Raw genomic sequence first — 14,812 nt, 5'->3', positions numbered from 1 at the left:
TCCATTTGACCTTGCTAAATTGCAGCCTATTTTATCACCACTACTTCATACAAATCTTCTATACCTTAATCCAGTTTAAAGAACTGTTTTTACTCTTTCTCCCCTCCCACATTGCAATCATCTTCAAATTTAATGAAACTTTGCATTTCATTTTCCAAATCACTACAGAAAATGCTGAATAATCATGAACCCAGAGAAGTGAGAAACTGCTCAACTCATTCTTTCACTGTGAGTGTAAACCCCAGTTCAATATCCTGTAAGTGTGGTTTTCAGATTAGTAACACTTTTCCTTCTGTAATTCTACCCCTACCTAAATTAAAAATTGACTAAAATAATAATATAGAACATATAATGTGTCTTTCCGTAAATGAAGCTTAATCTACACCAAGAAAAAATTACCCATGTCCACTCCTTCATGAAGAGAAAAGCTCCTGGCAGTTCTGAGTTTTTCAAAGAATTAGGTTGAGAGGGCCCTTATTCCTTGGATCCTCTTTCTCTCTTTTTTTATGACAAACATTATGAATGGGATTCAGCTTCAAGACTGAAGAGCATTCCAAAATTCCCGTTTTTGTCAGTGGATATCTATCAAACTCAGACCATGGGAATCAGGGAGATCTGCAGCTCATTTAAGGCAGACATTTACATTTGGAGTTCTAATGGCTCCACTGACTTTACAGAAGTGATTTTTCTTTCTTTACTCTCTGGGATTTTAGAATCTCGGTTTACACAGCAAGAACTAAATATGTATTTCAAATACATTTCAATAAATATTTCAATCTGAGGTATATTTTTCACCTCTTAGTTTCTGTTTTTTCCAAACTTGAGGAACATCAACCACTCTTTTTGATTTCTCCAGTGTCACTGTCAGTGTCTGAAATTGGTTGTGCCTGCACCTTAAGAATTCCAGGACAAATTTCATCACACCATACTGCTTTGAGAATATTTATTTAAATATTGTCTAATATTTTTTTTCTTCCAAGCCAGATTTTCTGTCATTTCCTTAATTAAAACTAACATTTAATAATAATGAAGAAGAATGAATTAAACATTTCAGGTTTCCCCATGTCCATTCACCATCAACTTACACTCCTGGAAGAGAGGCAGACCAACATCTCCCTTGTTGTTTTCCTTCCTTCTGATCTATTTATGTTAATATCTGCACAATTATCCTCCACAACCTTATTCTCAATTATTTCTTTCTTGCTGGTCAGGGTCAGGAATTGGAGATCATCCTCTCAAGCTTTTGCTTAGCTATTTTATATCCAATTGTGTTCCCACCCCATTCCAAAGACTTAGTGGGTGTCATCCCATCCTACTGCTTCCACATATTGCCACATTTCCATCTAGTTTTACAGTCTGAATAATTCTGTTATTGTTCCAAAAGGGATGAGGTGTCAGGAAGCCCCTTAACTTTCTGGGGTGAGGGATTTATGACAGATTTCTGCAGTGGCCACATCTTCTCTTCCTTTCCTTTTACACCCTTCTCTTTCCTTTTTATTCCTGCCCAAGCACTTTCAGGATCTCTCTCTGATTCTACTCTTCAGTCTTATCTTAACTCTGGGCTAGGTCTGAAGGCATCCTTAAAATGTAAATTAAAAGGTTATTTTTTTTCCTTTAGCTTTTTTCCTGATCAAGGTGTAACCTGTTGTAATAATTTTCTAGGCTGGGTTATACTGAGAAAGTTCAGTTTTGACCATCATGTCAAGTTGAAGTTCAAGTTTCCCCATTTCTGCTGTTTATTTTCCATATGTCTCTAAACCAATCAGCAAATTTATTTAATATTGAATGATGAGAAATGATGAGACCCTTTTTGTCTATGATACAAATCAGCATCTTCCTTCTGTGAGATCCTCATGTCAGTAACCAGGAAGGGATAAATATTGGTGAACATCGTTTATTTTGGTGCTCAAGAGCTGCCTGTCATGAAAACCTTTGCTGCTCTGTTTCTCAGCCCTTCCTGCTCTGTTCAAAGAAGAGTTAAGAGATGAGGAGGCTGAGGAGGGTGAAGCAGTCACTCTGCACTGCGAGCTGACCAAACCTGCCCCAGTGGAGTGGAAGAAGGGACACACAGCCCTCAAACCTAGCGAGAAATACAGGATGAGGCAGAAGGATGTCACTGCCGAGCTGGTGATCCACAGTGTGACCGAGAGTGATGCTGGGGATTACACCTGTGTGTGTGGGGAGCAGCAGAGCACAGCCTCCCTGGCAGTACATGGTAATGACCAACTCCTTTGGATCCATCATTGTTGAGGTTGTGGTTTGAATTGCTTTTATTGTTATCTGTGCACGGCTCCTCTGAGTCTGACCTCGCGTGCCGTAACCACGAGGATGAGTTTTGTAGGGGTAAAACCTTTCCCCAGTTCTGTGCACAAAGCGGTTTTAGGACCTAATCCCTGAAGCAGATGTGAGGTCAAGCCTGAAGACACCTCCCCACCTTCCCTTCCCCTCACTGCAGGCTGTGTTTGCTGCTCCCTGTAACCCTGCTCCCCTTGCATCCTCAGTGCTGCCTGCAGGCATCCAGGAGAGCCTGAAGGACGAGGAGGTGACCGAGGGTCAAGCGGCCACTCTGAGGTGTGAGCTGACCAAAGCTGCCCCCGTGGAGTGGAGGAAGGGCAGCACTTTGCTCCAAGCCAGTGACAAGTACAAAATGAGGCAGGAGGGCACGCTCAGGAAGCTGCTTATCCAGGATGTGGAACTGAGGGATGCTGGAGAGTACACGTGTGTGTGTGGAGAGCAGGAGACAACAGCGACCTTGATAGTGCATGGTAAAAATAATATACAGATATCTCTATTATTGTGGATTTCTATGCCAGCTCGTTGCTGTTGGTTGTGTGTTCACCTGTGGCTGAATTGTTTCTTTAAATCTGTAAACTCTCAGTGAAAGTTGGTTGTATCCAGGCTGCTTTTCTCTTTCTGTCTTTTGGTTTGTCCAATGTCCCAGAATTATGAGGAAAACACCCTGTTTCCACCCCAAAGTGTTCTCTGCCTCTGTACCACCCCACCCCTCCTGTCACCTGTGTGCCACATGTCATTTTTAATGTCCTTTGTGCATTTTGTGACCTTCAGCCCTGCCAGCCCTTTTCAAGGAAGACCTGAAGGACCTGCAAGGCACGGAAAGCCAAACAGCCACGCTGCGCTGTGAGCTGAGCAAGGCTGCAGCTGTGGCCTGGAGAAAAGGGAGCAAAATGCTCAGGGCAAGTGACAAATACATCATGAGGCAGGAGGGTGCCCTGGCAGAGCTGGAAATCCGTGACCTAGAGCTGCAGGATGCAGGAGAATACACCTGTGTGTGTGGGGACCAGCACAGCACGGCCTCTCTGACAGTGAAGGGTAAATGCAGATATTGTCCATTTTCTGTTGCTCTGAAACCCCCATGAGGTGTCCACCTGTTGTTCACTTGTGTCCAGTTCTTGTTCAGGTGTTTATTTTCTGTCTGGTGTTGCTGAAAAGGGAGCTGAGGATGGGACTGTCTCTCCCTGCAGACACGCTGCTGTGTTGTAGGTTTAAGGGAGTTGCACCCAGGAAATGTTAGACCAGCTGAGATGTTCTGTCCTGTGAAAAATCCTTTAAATTCTACCTTAAATCTTGTACTTTGGCCTGTCATCTCAGCACTCCTTGTCCTACTGCTGGGTTCAGTTTTCCAGATCTTCACAGTGATAGCTTCAACCTCAAACCCCTGATTTGGCCAGACTTGAACTTCAGCTGAAAATTCAGGATGCTGATCATTTTGTTTAAATACACTTTCTATTGGCTTTCCATTCCCAGCCCTGCCAGTGCTTTTCAAGGAAGGGCTGAAGGATGAAGAAGCCCAAGAAGGAGCATCAGTCACTCTGAGATGTGAATTAACCAAAGGAGCTCCCGTGCAGTGGAAAATAGGGCCCAGAGTGCTCAAAGAAAATGGCAAATATCAAATGAGACAGGCTGGCACCACTGCAGAGCTGCTCATTTGTGACCTAGAAGTAGAAGATGCTGGAGATTACACTTGTGTGTGTGGTGACCAGAAGACAACAGCAACCTTAACAGTTCATGGTAAAAAGAACTTACTAAAATTGATAAATATCTTTTGAGATAGACTGAATTCTGAAATGTTGTTGTTTCTTCCCTAGGTCAGTAGCTTCTCTTCGTTTTTATCCCTTCCTCTTCATTCATTCTATTTATAACTCATTTCTTCCTGAGAGTTGCTCATGGTGAATTTTTGGGTTGTTATTAATCCGTCCTTTAAAAGGAGAAAATGAGGAATTTCCTTCTGTGCAAGTCTCCTCTTCTTGGATATTTGCCTTTTCCAGCTCCAACCCTCTAGGTCACTTCAGTCCACCACAGTTTCTCCAAAACACCCAGCTGTGGGCTGTCAGGTCCTTCTTCTCCAGGAACTGGAAAAGAATAAGTGAGGGTTGGGGGAGCAAAAAGAGGAGGAAATTCTCTGGCCATGGTTTTTTCTGAAGGTTCCAGATTCTTTAAAGAAGTCAGATACGCAGAGTGAGATAAGTTTTATCATTCCAGAGCTTAATTCCCGTAGGTTGTTTTGTCTTTGAGTTATGATTTCCAAGATGAGGACTAATAAGAATATAAAATTCTTGGTAAATAAAAGAAAATTGGTAAATAAGAAAATAAATTGGTAAATAAGAAAATAAAATTCTTGGCCCTTCAAACTTCAGTTTAAAACTAGGAGTAGTTTTCTTTTGAAATCTGTCTGCTTTCATGTAAATGGGGCTGTAACAGTTTAGTAAAAACCAACCAAAAACTAACAACAGTAGCCTCCAAAAAATGACATTTGTGTGGGTAAAATAATTCTGTACCCAGCAGTGTTATTTGTGAGTGCTGTTGATCTGAGGTCTGGGTCTTTCTGTTTTGCTCTTTCAATAAAAATAACAACAAAACTCCAGGGAACTGATCCCTCAGAGTGACTGAAATCACATTACACTCGAAGAAAGACACTTTCAGAGTTTCTGAACCTGCTTATGGCTAAGAATATCAAAAACAGCCTGGAAAAAAAAAAGGCAAGAGGGAAATAATCTCAAAACAGACATGAGGGGTTTAATTCTGGTTTTCTGCTATCCCTTTGTCCATGTTGCATCCTCCAGCTCTGCCACCACTCTTTAAGGAAGGGCTGCAGGACAAGGAAGCAGAAGAAGGTGGAGAAGTGTCCCTGCTCTGTGAGCTCTCCAAGGCTGCTCCGGTGGAGTGGAGGAAGGACCAGAGGATCCTCAGACCCAGTGGGAAATACACAATGAGGCAGGAGGGGCTCAAGGCAGAGCTGGTGATCCATGAAATAGCTGAGGAGGATGCAGGAGACTACACCTGTGTGTGTGGAGAGCACCAGACCACAGCTGTCCTGACAGTACAGGGTAAAGCCATCCCTGACCTCCTGTTTCCTGACTGGAAACCTCTGTCCTCTGCTCCAAGCTGTTCAATTTTCCACCTCTGTCTGTTCATCCTTATTAACTGAACTTCCATTAAGCTGAAAAATGTTCCCTGCCCCTCCCCACCTGCAGGCTGTGGAAACTGGGAAATACCTGTCTGCATTTCTCTGTGCCATCCTTTTGCCCTTTCCTTTCCTTAAACACAAGCCTGCTCTCCTTTCTTCTTTCCCTTCTGCCATTCCTTTTCTACCACGTAACCTCACTGTTCTTTGGTCTTTACTTTCCTGCATTTATTCTCTAAACCATAAATCTGTTTATTCTTTGCCATTCCGTTCTGGAATTCCCAATGCCAACCATTCAATTCTCAATACAGGGAATAAGGAGTATCCAGAATAAGGCTCTGTTAGTTATAATTTCCTCTGCATTAAGTTATGTCCATTCTGAGCTTTGTGCCCATAATCTCTGTCCTGATGCCCAAAGATAGATTCTCATTGGGAGACTGATTTTTCTAAGGAAAGAAGAAATTCTTTCTGTGACCTCCTTCTGGTCTTCCTTTGTTGGAAGAACAATTTGCTGCACTAACAAGTCTGGTGTTTCAGCTTAACACTGCTGGAATGGGAAATGTGCCAAATCAGGGCTAAGCCTGTTTTCTAGCCTGGATATTTTAACTAAGTCTCTAATACTGGACATTACTTTTGAGATCTGAGATATCCAACCTTTGCTAAACAGATGAAATATCCCATTATCCCACCTATGTGGGATATATCTGAAAGTCACCACATTTATTTCAAGGATGTAAGTTGTAATGGGTACAAGAATTATGTTAAATGGGAAAAATGCATTCTGAGATGAGAACCCAGGCTGGAATTCAGCAGCTGGGGATTTACTTTGGGGTCAAGAAGAGTCTCTGAGTTCCAGATGTGCCTCTTCAAGGAGATCTCAAGGAAGGAGTGAGGATGAGTAAGGAGCTGTGTCAACAGTCAGAGCACAGCAGGGCAGCTCTGTGAGTAGGAAAAGAGAGTGCAAAGCCATGAAGTTTGTGGAAGACACCAATGGATGTGAATTAAGGAGCTCAGAGCTGGTTTTCTGCTTTTTTCTGAGGAGGAAACTGGTAGAAAGCAGGGATAAATCTGTTGAGGACTGTGCAGTTTTGCTGTAGGAAGCCAGGATAAATCCAAAAGGCTTAGGATGTCTATTCCCATTAGGAAATTTTCATTTCTCTTTCCTCTCTTTGTGGCTGATGCTCACCCATCCTTGACAACTTTCCTCTGTCACAACCTTCACAACTTTCCCCCGTCAATTCCTCACCCCTCCCTGTAGACACTCTCAGTTTTTAACATTTTTCCTGCATCCTTCAGCTGTGCCTCCGTTCTTCCAAGAGGAAATGACCAGCCAGGAAGGGGTAGAGGGTGGAACAGCCACTTTGCACTGCCAGCTGAGCAAGGCCCCTGCCCGTGTGCAGTGGAAGAAGGGCCAGCACGTCCTCACCTCGGGCACCAAGTACAGCATGAGGCAGGAGGGACGTGCTGTGGAGCTGGTGGTCCATGGCTTGGACCTGAGTGACAGTGGGGATTATTCCTGTGTGTGTGGAGACAAGACCAGCACGGCTGCCCTGACAGTTCATGGTAATGTAATCCTTGGAGTGAAGGTCCTGCAAACCTGCCCAAATCTCTATTGCCATGTCCCTGTCCCTTTCTGTTTGCTTGGCCTTTTGGTTCCTTTGGACTCTTTGTGCCTCCTCCTTTTGTAGAATTGGGAAAAACAGTCCCTATTGGTGTTTGTCCCCCTCAGCTGTGATGTTCTGATGCCTCACTGTCCCAGCTGGGTCACCAGAAAGTGATGCCTTGGGAGGGCTGAGCTGGAGCAGAGACTGGGCAGAGCTGGAGAATAAAGCAGAGATTTATTCAAAGCCCTTGAAGGACACACCTTGGGCAGCACCTGGTCAGGGCTAGACCCAAGGTGGGCCCAAAATGGTCACAAAATAGACAAACAGTCACAAGGTCTCACACTTTGATAAGTTTGGGTCCATTGGCACTTTGGGGTTTAATTGTCCAGTTCCAGTTCCAGATTGTGAAGTCCCATCCATCTTGTTTTCCTTCTTTAGTCCACTGGTTTTTGTGCTTTTGGGCTTGAAAGTTGTCCTTGGTCCTGAGCAGGAAAAGGATTTGTTTTTTCTGCCTACTCTGTGACAAGAGCCTACCAGCATTTAATATGAGGCTCAGAACTGCACACCTAGGCAACACAGAATCTGAAAAACAGGAAAACTAAAACTTAAGGCATCATTTCCTTTCACTTTCCTTGCCTTGATCCAGTGTGCAGGGAAGCTGGAAAAGATTTTCCATTGTGTTCCACTGACCTGGATCAGGACTTGGTATTCCCCATGAAACCTCTCACTAAGCTGCATTTTAAGGAAAATTCACCTTCTCTGTGGTAACTCTTTTACTCTTCAGTGCTGCCTCCAGAATTCAAGGGAGAGCTGAAGGACCTGGAAGCTGTGGAAAATGGCACAGCTGCTCTGCAGTGTGAGCTGACAAAGCCTGCTGAGGTGGAGTGGAAGAAAGGGCAGGAGGTGCTCAAAGAGAGCAGCAAATATGAAATGAGTCAGGACGGTGCTGTTGCAAAGCTGATTATCCATGAGCTGGAGGAGGAGGATGCTGGAGTTTACACCTGTGTGTGTGGAGATCAGCAGACAAGTGCCACACTGACAGTCAATGGTAAAAAACTAAAGGGAAAAGGCATTTTCTGAAAAGAAAAATAACAACTGTGGTTTAGCGTTGCTTAAGGAAAAGAATGTAAATTGTAAGGTGTGCAGAATGGCCCAGTCTGTGCAGCTCATGGAGTGGCCAGGCAGAAAATGGAAATTGCAATGCAGAACTAAGTGCATCCTTTCTGTATTTTGCTGTCAGAATAATCAAAATCTGTCCTGCAAGTGGCCTGCCTTAAGAGGAAAACTGAACCCTTGAAACTCACTCCCTTAAGAGGGAGTATGAACTCTTGCAAGTCTCTGTATTACGAGGGACTCTGAACTCTGAAAATTCCCTGCTGATCTTCAGAACACTTCTTCAGTGGTCAGGGCAGCACATAGTCTACTTTTATAGTAAGAAAACTGTTTTTCCATTTTTAGATGGTAGATTAGGTTCTATGTATTTCATGCCAAATGTAACTTCTTGAAATCCATTTCTTCTTGCTCTGCAGATATTCCTATTACATCTCTGGGGAAATAGCTTCATAGTTTGAATCCAGAGCACTGAGGTCTAGAGACATCTGGGAAAAAAAATCCCTCTCTTTTAGTGCTTTCATTTTCCCTCTACTTCCTTTTTCCCAAGCCCCAGCTGCAGCAGGTCCAAGTCCTATTTCTGTTTTATAGCCCTGCCAGCCCTTTTTAAACAAGTGCTTCAGGACACCGAGGCAGAAGAAGGCGGCACGGCGACCCTGAGGTGCGAGCTCACCAAACCCAAGGCCCCTGTGGAGTGGAGGAAAGGGGATGTCACACTCTACCCTGGCCTGAAGTACGAGATGAGGCAGCAGGGCTGTGCTGCTGAGTTGGTCATTTATGACCTGGAGCTGGAGGATTCAGGGATTTACAGCTGTGACTGTGGACACCAGCGGACAGCGGCGGCGGTGGCCGTGCATGGTAGGCAGTGGTGACCCTGTAGGAGTGGAGTGAAAGGAGCTTTTCCTGGTGTTCTTTACAGCCATTGATTTGTTCTGATGAATGTTCCTCATGGGCATGGCACACAGCAAGGTAGAAAGGTTCTTCTTGCAGTATCTGAAGTGTGAAAGCAGTTAAATTGTAAAATCCCAGAATAGTTTGGGTTGGGAAGGACTTTAAAGCTCATCTCATTCCACCCCTGCCGTGGGCAGGGACAGTTTCCACTGTCTCAGGTTGCTCATAGCCTGAACCAAGCTGGCCTCAGATGTTTTAATGATGTGAAAATACACTGAGCCCTCCTGCCCTGAGTGCAGGGAGTGTGGCTGGATATGGGAACGGGATCAGGGATCCCTAACTGGGTGTAATGCCTGCCTGGGATGGTAAGAGATGCACCAACTGGGGGATAAGGGATTTCTGTGACATATGAATGTGCTGTGTTGTTACTGGAGGCTTTGAACTTCAGGTGCAAATGCTGACTGCAGACAACTTGAATCCACAGCTGTGTTCCTTCACTCCTTCAACCATCCAGAGCAAGGCCTTAACTGAAATCTGGATTTCCCTTCCCATTTATGACTTCACTGTGATCTCTCACCAAGAGATCAATACTAACTTGATCTTTTGTACATTGATAGAAGCCTTATTTGGGGAAGAAATTCTCTTAATGTTCCAAACTCACAGACCTCTATTGAGGAACAGGGATCTGTGTGAGAGAAGCCATTCCCAGTGATCGTTGCCTGAAGTATCCATAGCTGGCATGGAAACACTTCCATAGGAAAGTCTGACTCCTTCAGACCCCAAACCAGGCTGTTCTGTTGACCACTAGGACCAGATCTTTCCTAACTTTGCCTGTCCTCAGCGCTTGGTTCCCTTAGTGGTTCAAGGAAGATTTTGCCGAGAGAGAGTTGCATCCCCAGGATTATGGAATCATTAGAATAAACCATGCCTGAAGGATGATGGTGGGACTGGATCCTTCTTGCACTAAAACACTCTTGAAACGTTTTCCTCTCAAATTTTACAGCGCTGCCCATCACGTTTAAGCAACCTTTGCAAAGTAAGGAATTTGAGGAAGGAAGCACAGCCACGCTCTGCTGTGAGCTGTCGAAACCCAGCGCTGCAGTGGAATGGAGGAAAGGAGATGTGGGGCTGCAGCCCAGCCAGAAATATGAAATGAGGCAGAGAGGATGCCTGGTAGAGCTCTTGATACACAATCTCAGATTAGAAGACACAGGAGAATACAGCTGTGACACGGGGGATCAGGAAACCAGGGCCGCTCTGAACGTGAAAGGTACGTGGTGTGAGCTGGCTCCTAAAGGAACAGGTTCCTCCAACAGGCAAAACAACCACTTCAATCTGAATAATTTAAAGTGCATTATTCTTATTCTCTATTAATATCTTCCTTTTCATCTGATGCATTAGGAATTTTTTTTATTTTTAATGAGAATGGAAGAGGATGATACTTTGTTTTACCAGCACTCCTTTTGAGTTTTGGGTTCTAATAGAAAATACTTTCAAGCTCTGTGCCTGAGGAGAAATTAAAGAAAAAGCAGTGATTTAATGTAACATCTGGAAATTTCACATGACATGTTGTTTGAATACTTTAATATTTTCTTTCAAATCCTGTAAGAAGACAGACAACGACATCCCTGACCTCTCAAGGCTGTCCACGGAGTTTTGAAGTCCTTTGCTCTTGAGATCATTGTTAGATCAACTGAGGGATAAAATCATTCAATGAATTCACCACTGGGAAGGATTTGAGTCAAGGAGCAAAGGAAATAAATGTTATGGGTGCAGACTCCTCCTTGTGATGCTCCAGGAAAATTAGCAAACATGGATCCAACCTAGGAATATCACAGCGAAACGCAGAGCATCTTGTTCTCCAAGAATCACTCTGTGTTAACCAGGACTTCACCCAGGCTTCACTAAAAGATCATGTTGATCCTTCTCTTTTCTCTTTTAGCTCTGCCAGTTCTTTTCCAAAAGCAGCTCAAGGACGAGGAGGCAGAAGAAGGAGCCACGGTGAAATTCCAGTGTGAGCTGACAAAGGATAACGCGGCCGTGGAGTGGAGGAAAGGCACCATGGAGCTCTTCCCGTGTGCCAAATATGAAATTAAATTAACTGGGCGCACAGCTGAGCTTGTGATCCACAATGTAGAGCCAGAGGATGCCTCTGACTACACTTGTGACACGGGAGACCAGCAGAGCACTGCTGCCCTCAGAGTGAATGGTTAGCATTGCACCCATGGATGGAGGAGAGGTGTTGGTGGAGCTGTGTGAACGATGCTATTTAATCCAAAAGTTAAGACAGTGAGGAAAAGAGCTGCTCAGTCATAAAGCAGAGCACAGGGAAGTGGATCTGGTGAGACAGGGCTCCTATCTAAGCCTGTAAAGCACAGAGTGCAGTGCACTGACCCCTTTCTCTGATATGATAAAAGCAAGAAATTCTATGTCAGGGGGATTTTGAAATACCAGCAAAACCTTTTTGTGGCACGTTGCAATTTTTCGGCTCGCTTGAATCAATAGCAAAATCACACATCATTTAAAAAAGGCATTTTGAGGTTGCTATTTTTAATCTTCCTGTGAAGATCCTGAGAATGCTGTGTTTAACCAAACCAGGAATAATGTCTGTGACTGATCACAGAATCACAGAACGGGTCACAGGTCCAACCTCCCTGCTCAAACAGGGCCATCCCAGCACCATCTATGAAATGTTTGTGATTGTCTCAAAGCTGGGTGGGATTTGTGGCTTTGATCTAAGCCATAACTTTTCAAACAACATATCTTTTCTGACTCTGACTCAAAAAGCAGCCACAGGGTCAACTATGGGTGGAAGAGCCCGGTGATTGCTTTACCTGTCTCACAGTAGTGTTTTTTGTGGAATTCCTGGCACTGAGATTCCTGTTTTTCCAACTGCTCACACACCCCCCATGGATATCCCCTTCTTGTTTCCATCAGTGACAAGCTGTTGTCTGAGCTGCTCCATGCTCTACTTGAATAAATGTCCATTTGTGCATCATCTGGAAGGACTCACCAGTTATGATCTGGGTGTTGAAAAGACAGCTGAGAAATCAGATATTACTTTAAAGCTTTACATTATTTAGCTGTTGAAAATCAGGAGTATTTTTTGTAAAAGTGAACAGATTAGCACTGGTTTAAACAGAAAGTGCCAGGTTTTGCTTAGTCAAAACCTTTGTGTGTTGGAGTTTCCAATATGCTGAGCAGATGCATAAAAGGTGTGATGTGGATGCCCTGGACTTTATGGGATATAAAGATATTTGGGGACCTTTCTGATCCTCTGGATGTACACAATATAGTTCTGTTTATAGGGGAAAAATCTGGTTTTATTATCATATCACCATTTAATGCAAAATTGTTCTGCATCATCAGAGCCCAGGTGCCTTGTGCTGAGCTGTGCAGACCTGGCACTCGAGCAGACAGCTCATGTATTATTTATTTCTCATTTTGCAGCCACCAAACCCCAGCTGAAGCAGCAGCTGAGGAACGAGGAAGTGGAAGTGGGAGGAACAGCCAGGATGCGCTGCGAGATTTCCATCAGCAAGGCAGAAGTGGAGTGGAGGAAGGATGGAGTCCTCCTGCACGCCAGCTCCAAGTATGAGATGTGGCAGGATGGGACCCTCCGGGAGCTCCGTGTTCACCGCCTGGAGCCTGGGGATGCTGGAGAATATTCCTGCAGGGTTGGAGACCAGACAAGCTCTGCCAGACTCACTGTGAAAGGCAAGACCTGTTTGTCTTTGGAGCAAGGAGTTTTTCCCTTTAGGAAACTGAGATTTCACGACATGATTGAGTTTTATACACGTGCATTGCATAAAATAAATTATTGTGATCAGCAGGGAGCATAGGAAGGGTATCATAAAAAATATCTTATGGTCAGTGGATGCACCAAAGCAAAGATTGACGTGGTGGACAGGAGAGGATAAGGCAGCTGTAATCTGTGACTCATGGCTTGGAATATCTGCTTGGCATCACGTGCCTGGGACTGAACAGATGGTCCAGCCCCAGCTTCCAGTCACATGGCAGCTGCATCTGGCCTCAATATCATTGCAGACCTTAGGCTGGACCACTGGTGTGGAACAAACACCCCCAGCATCTCCACAGGCTGCTCCACGTCGTAGATCCCCTGCACATCACACACAGCTGCACCACTTTTCGTGCAGATGGTGACCTCAGTTGTAGGAATATCCACTGTGCTTGCTCAGAGGGAGGCTGAGCTGCTTTTTGAATGGTTTGACTCGATGATTTTGGAGGTCTTTTCCAACCTTAGTGATTTTATGATTCTTTTGGCACTCCCCAGTGGGTTTGGGGTATTTACAGCTTCTGCCTGCTGGGAGTTGTCTGTGTGATCCTTGCATGGGTGCCCAGCTGTCCTAGAAGCAGGACTGGGGCAAACTGCAGTGCAGAACCCTGTGCTCACATTAATCCAGTGAGTCCTGCTGAGGACAAAGCCAGCCAGGGCCTCAGCCAGTCTGGGGCATCAGCATGGAGTAAATGCAAATCTGTGCACAGAAATACAATAGAGAGAACCAGGCTTTAACTTTATCCTGTGAAGATGTCAAAGTGTAAATGGAACAAATTTCAAACTTTTGATTTTGGCATCCAGCATCCATGCCTTTTTCACCCAATCAAGCATAATTAAAAAAAAACCCCAATATGCAATATGTCTCTTAACAAGGCCATTTGGTAAAGCCACTATGCAAAATCATTTGTCCTGTTGCCAAGGGCACTGAGAGCAGAGTTTGAAATGTGGTTTGAGAATCTGTGCTCTCTCCACCCTTGGAGGTCCCTGAAGGTGCTGAGAAACCTGGGCCAGCTTTGAGCAGTGCTTGCAGCAGGTGATATCCAAAAGTCCACTGCAGCCTGCATTGTTCATGGTTCTGATGCCTTTGGGAGGGCTGAGCTGGAGAATAAAGCAGAGATTTATTCAAAGCCCTTCAAGGACACACCTTGGGCAGCACAAGAGCCTGGCCAGGGCTGCACCCAAGGTGGGCCCAAAATGGGCCCCAAATGGACAAACGCTGCCCAGGCCTCCCCCTTGGATCAGTTTGGGTCCATTGGCACTTTGGGGTGGGATTGTCCAATGCCAGCTGCAGGTGATGCAGTCCCATCCTTCTTGTTTTCTCCTGCAGCCACCGCTGGTTGTGCTCTGGGGCCTGAGAACTTGTGCCAGCTGTCCTTGGTGTGCAGCAGGAGAAGGATTTGTTTTGTGTGGCTGCTGTGTGCAGAGAGCTGAGTGAGCCTGGTGTGAGCTCAGAGCTGCGCCCTGGGCAGCGCAGGGGCTGGGATACATGAAAGCTGAAACTGAAGGCATCAGTTCCATGATTTGATCCATGTTTTCCCTTTCATATCCTGTTTCTGCCTCCTTGCAGAGCCTGATGTGACCATTGTGAGCGGCCTCAAGGACGCGGTGGTGTCGGAAGGGGACGATGTCACCTTTCGGTGCCAGGTTTCCCACGAGAACGCCAGGGATGTGGAATGGAAGCTGCAGGATGTGGCCCTGCAGAACAACGAGATGAACGAGATCTCAGTGGAAAAGGGGAAGATCCACACCCTGACCCTGAGGAAGGTGACTGAGCAGGACATTGGCACTGTCACTTTCCGGGTGGGACCCCACACGTCGACAGCAGAGCTCACGGTGAAAGGTGAGGGCTGCCTGTGGTGTGGAACAGGATCAGTGGGAACAGGGGGTGCTTTGCCTCTGCTGGCAACAAATTCCAGGCCAGAATTCACCTCCTGTGTCTTGGGGGTGCTTGTGCTTTAAAGCATCTGTGACTGCAATCACCAGGGG

The 14,812-nt window shown here is 45.3% G+C and overlaps 1 protein-coding gene across 1 annotated transcript in view; it reads left to right on the top strand.

The window, feature by feature from the left end:
- Positions 1-14,812, top strand: part of OBSCN (obscurin, cytoskeletal calmodulin and titin-interacting RhoGEF) — a 138,980-nt gene that overhangs the window by 67,875 nt on the left and 56,293 nt on the right. Inside the window, 12 exon segments of the mRNA XM_063392377.1 lie at positions 1,952-2,215; positions 2,502-2,765; positions 3,067-3,330; positions 3,766-4,029; positions 5,082-5,345; positions 6,719-6,985; positions 7,811-8,074; positions 8,728-8,994; positions 10,031-10,297; positions 10,970-11,236; positions 12,478-12,744; positions 14,394-14,666. Of these exon segments, the coding sequence (XP_063248447.1) occupies positions 1,952-2,215; positions 2,502-2,765; positions 3,067-3,330; positions 3,766-4,029; positions 5,082-5,345; positions 6,719-6,985; positions 7,811-8,074; positions 8,728-8,994; positions 10,031-10,297; positions 10,970-11,236; positions 12,478-12,744; positions 14,394-14,666 (3,192 nt within the window).

Source organism: Prinia subflava, chromosome 1 (assembly GCF_021018805.1).
Source record: "Prinia subflava isolate CZ2003 ecotype Zambia chromosome 1, Cam_Psub_1.2, whole genome shotgun sequence".
Classification (NCBI taxonomy): Eukaryota; Metazoa; Chordata; class Aves; order Passeriformes; family Cisticolidae; genus Prinia; species Prinia subflava.
This window is presented reverse-complemented; position numbering and strand designations above follow the sequence as displayed.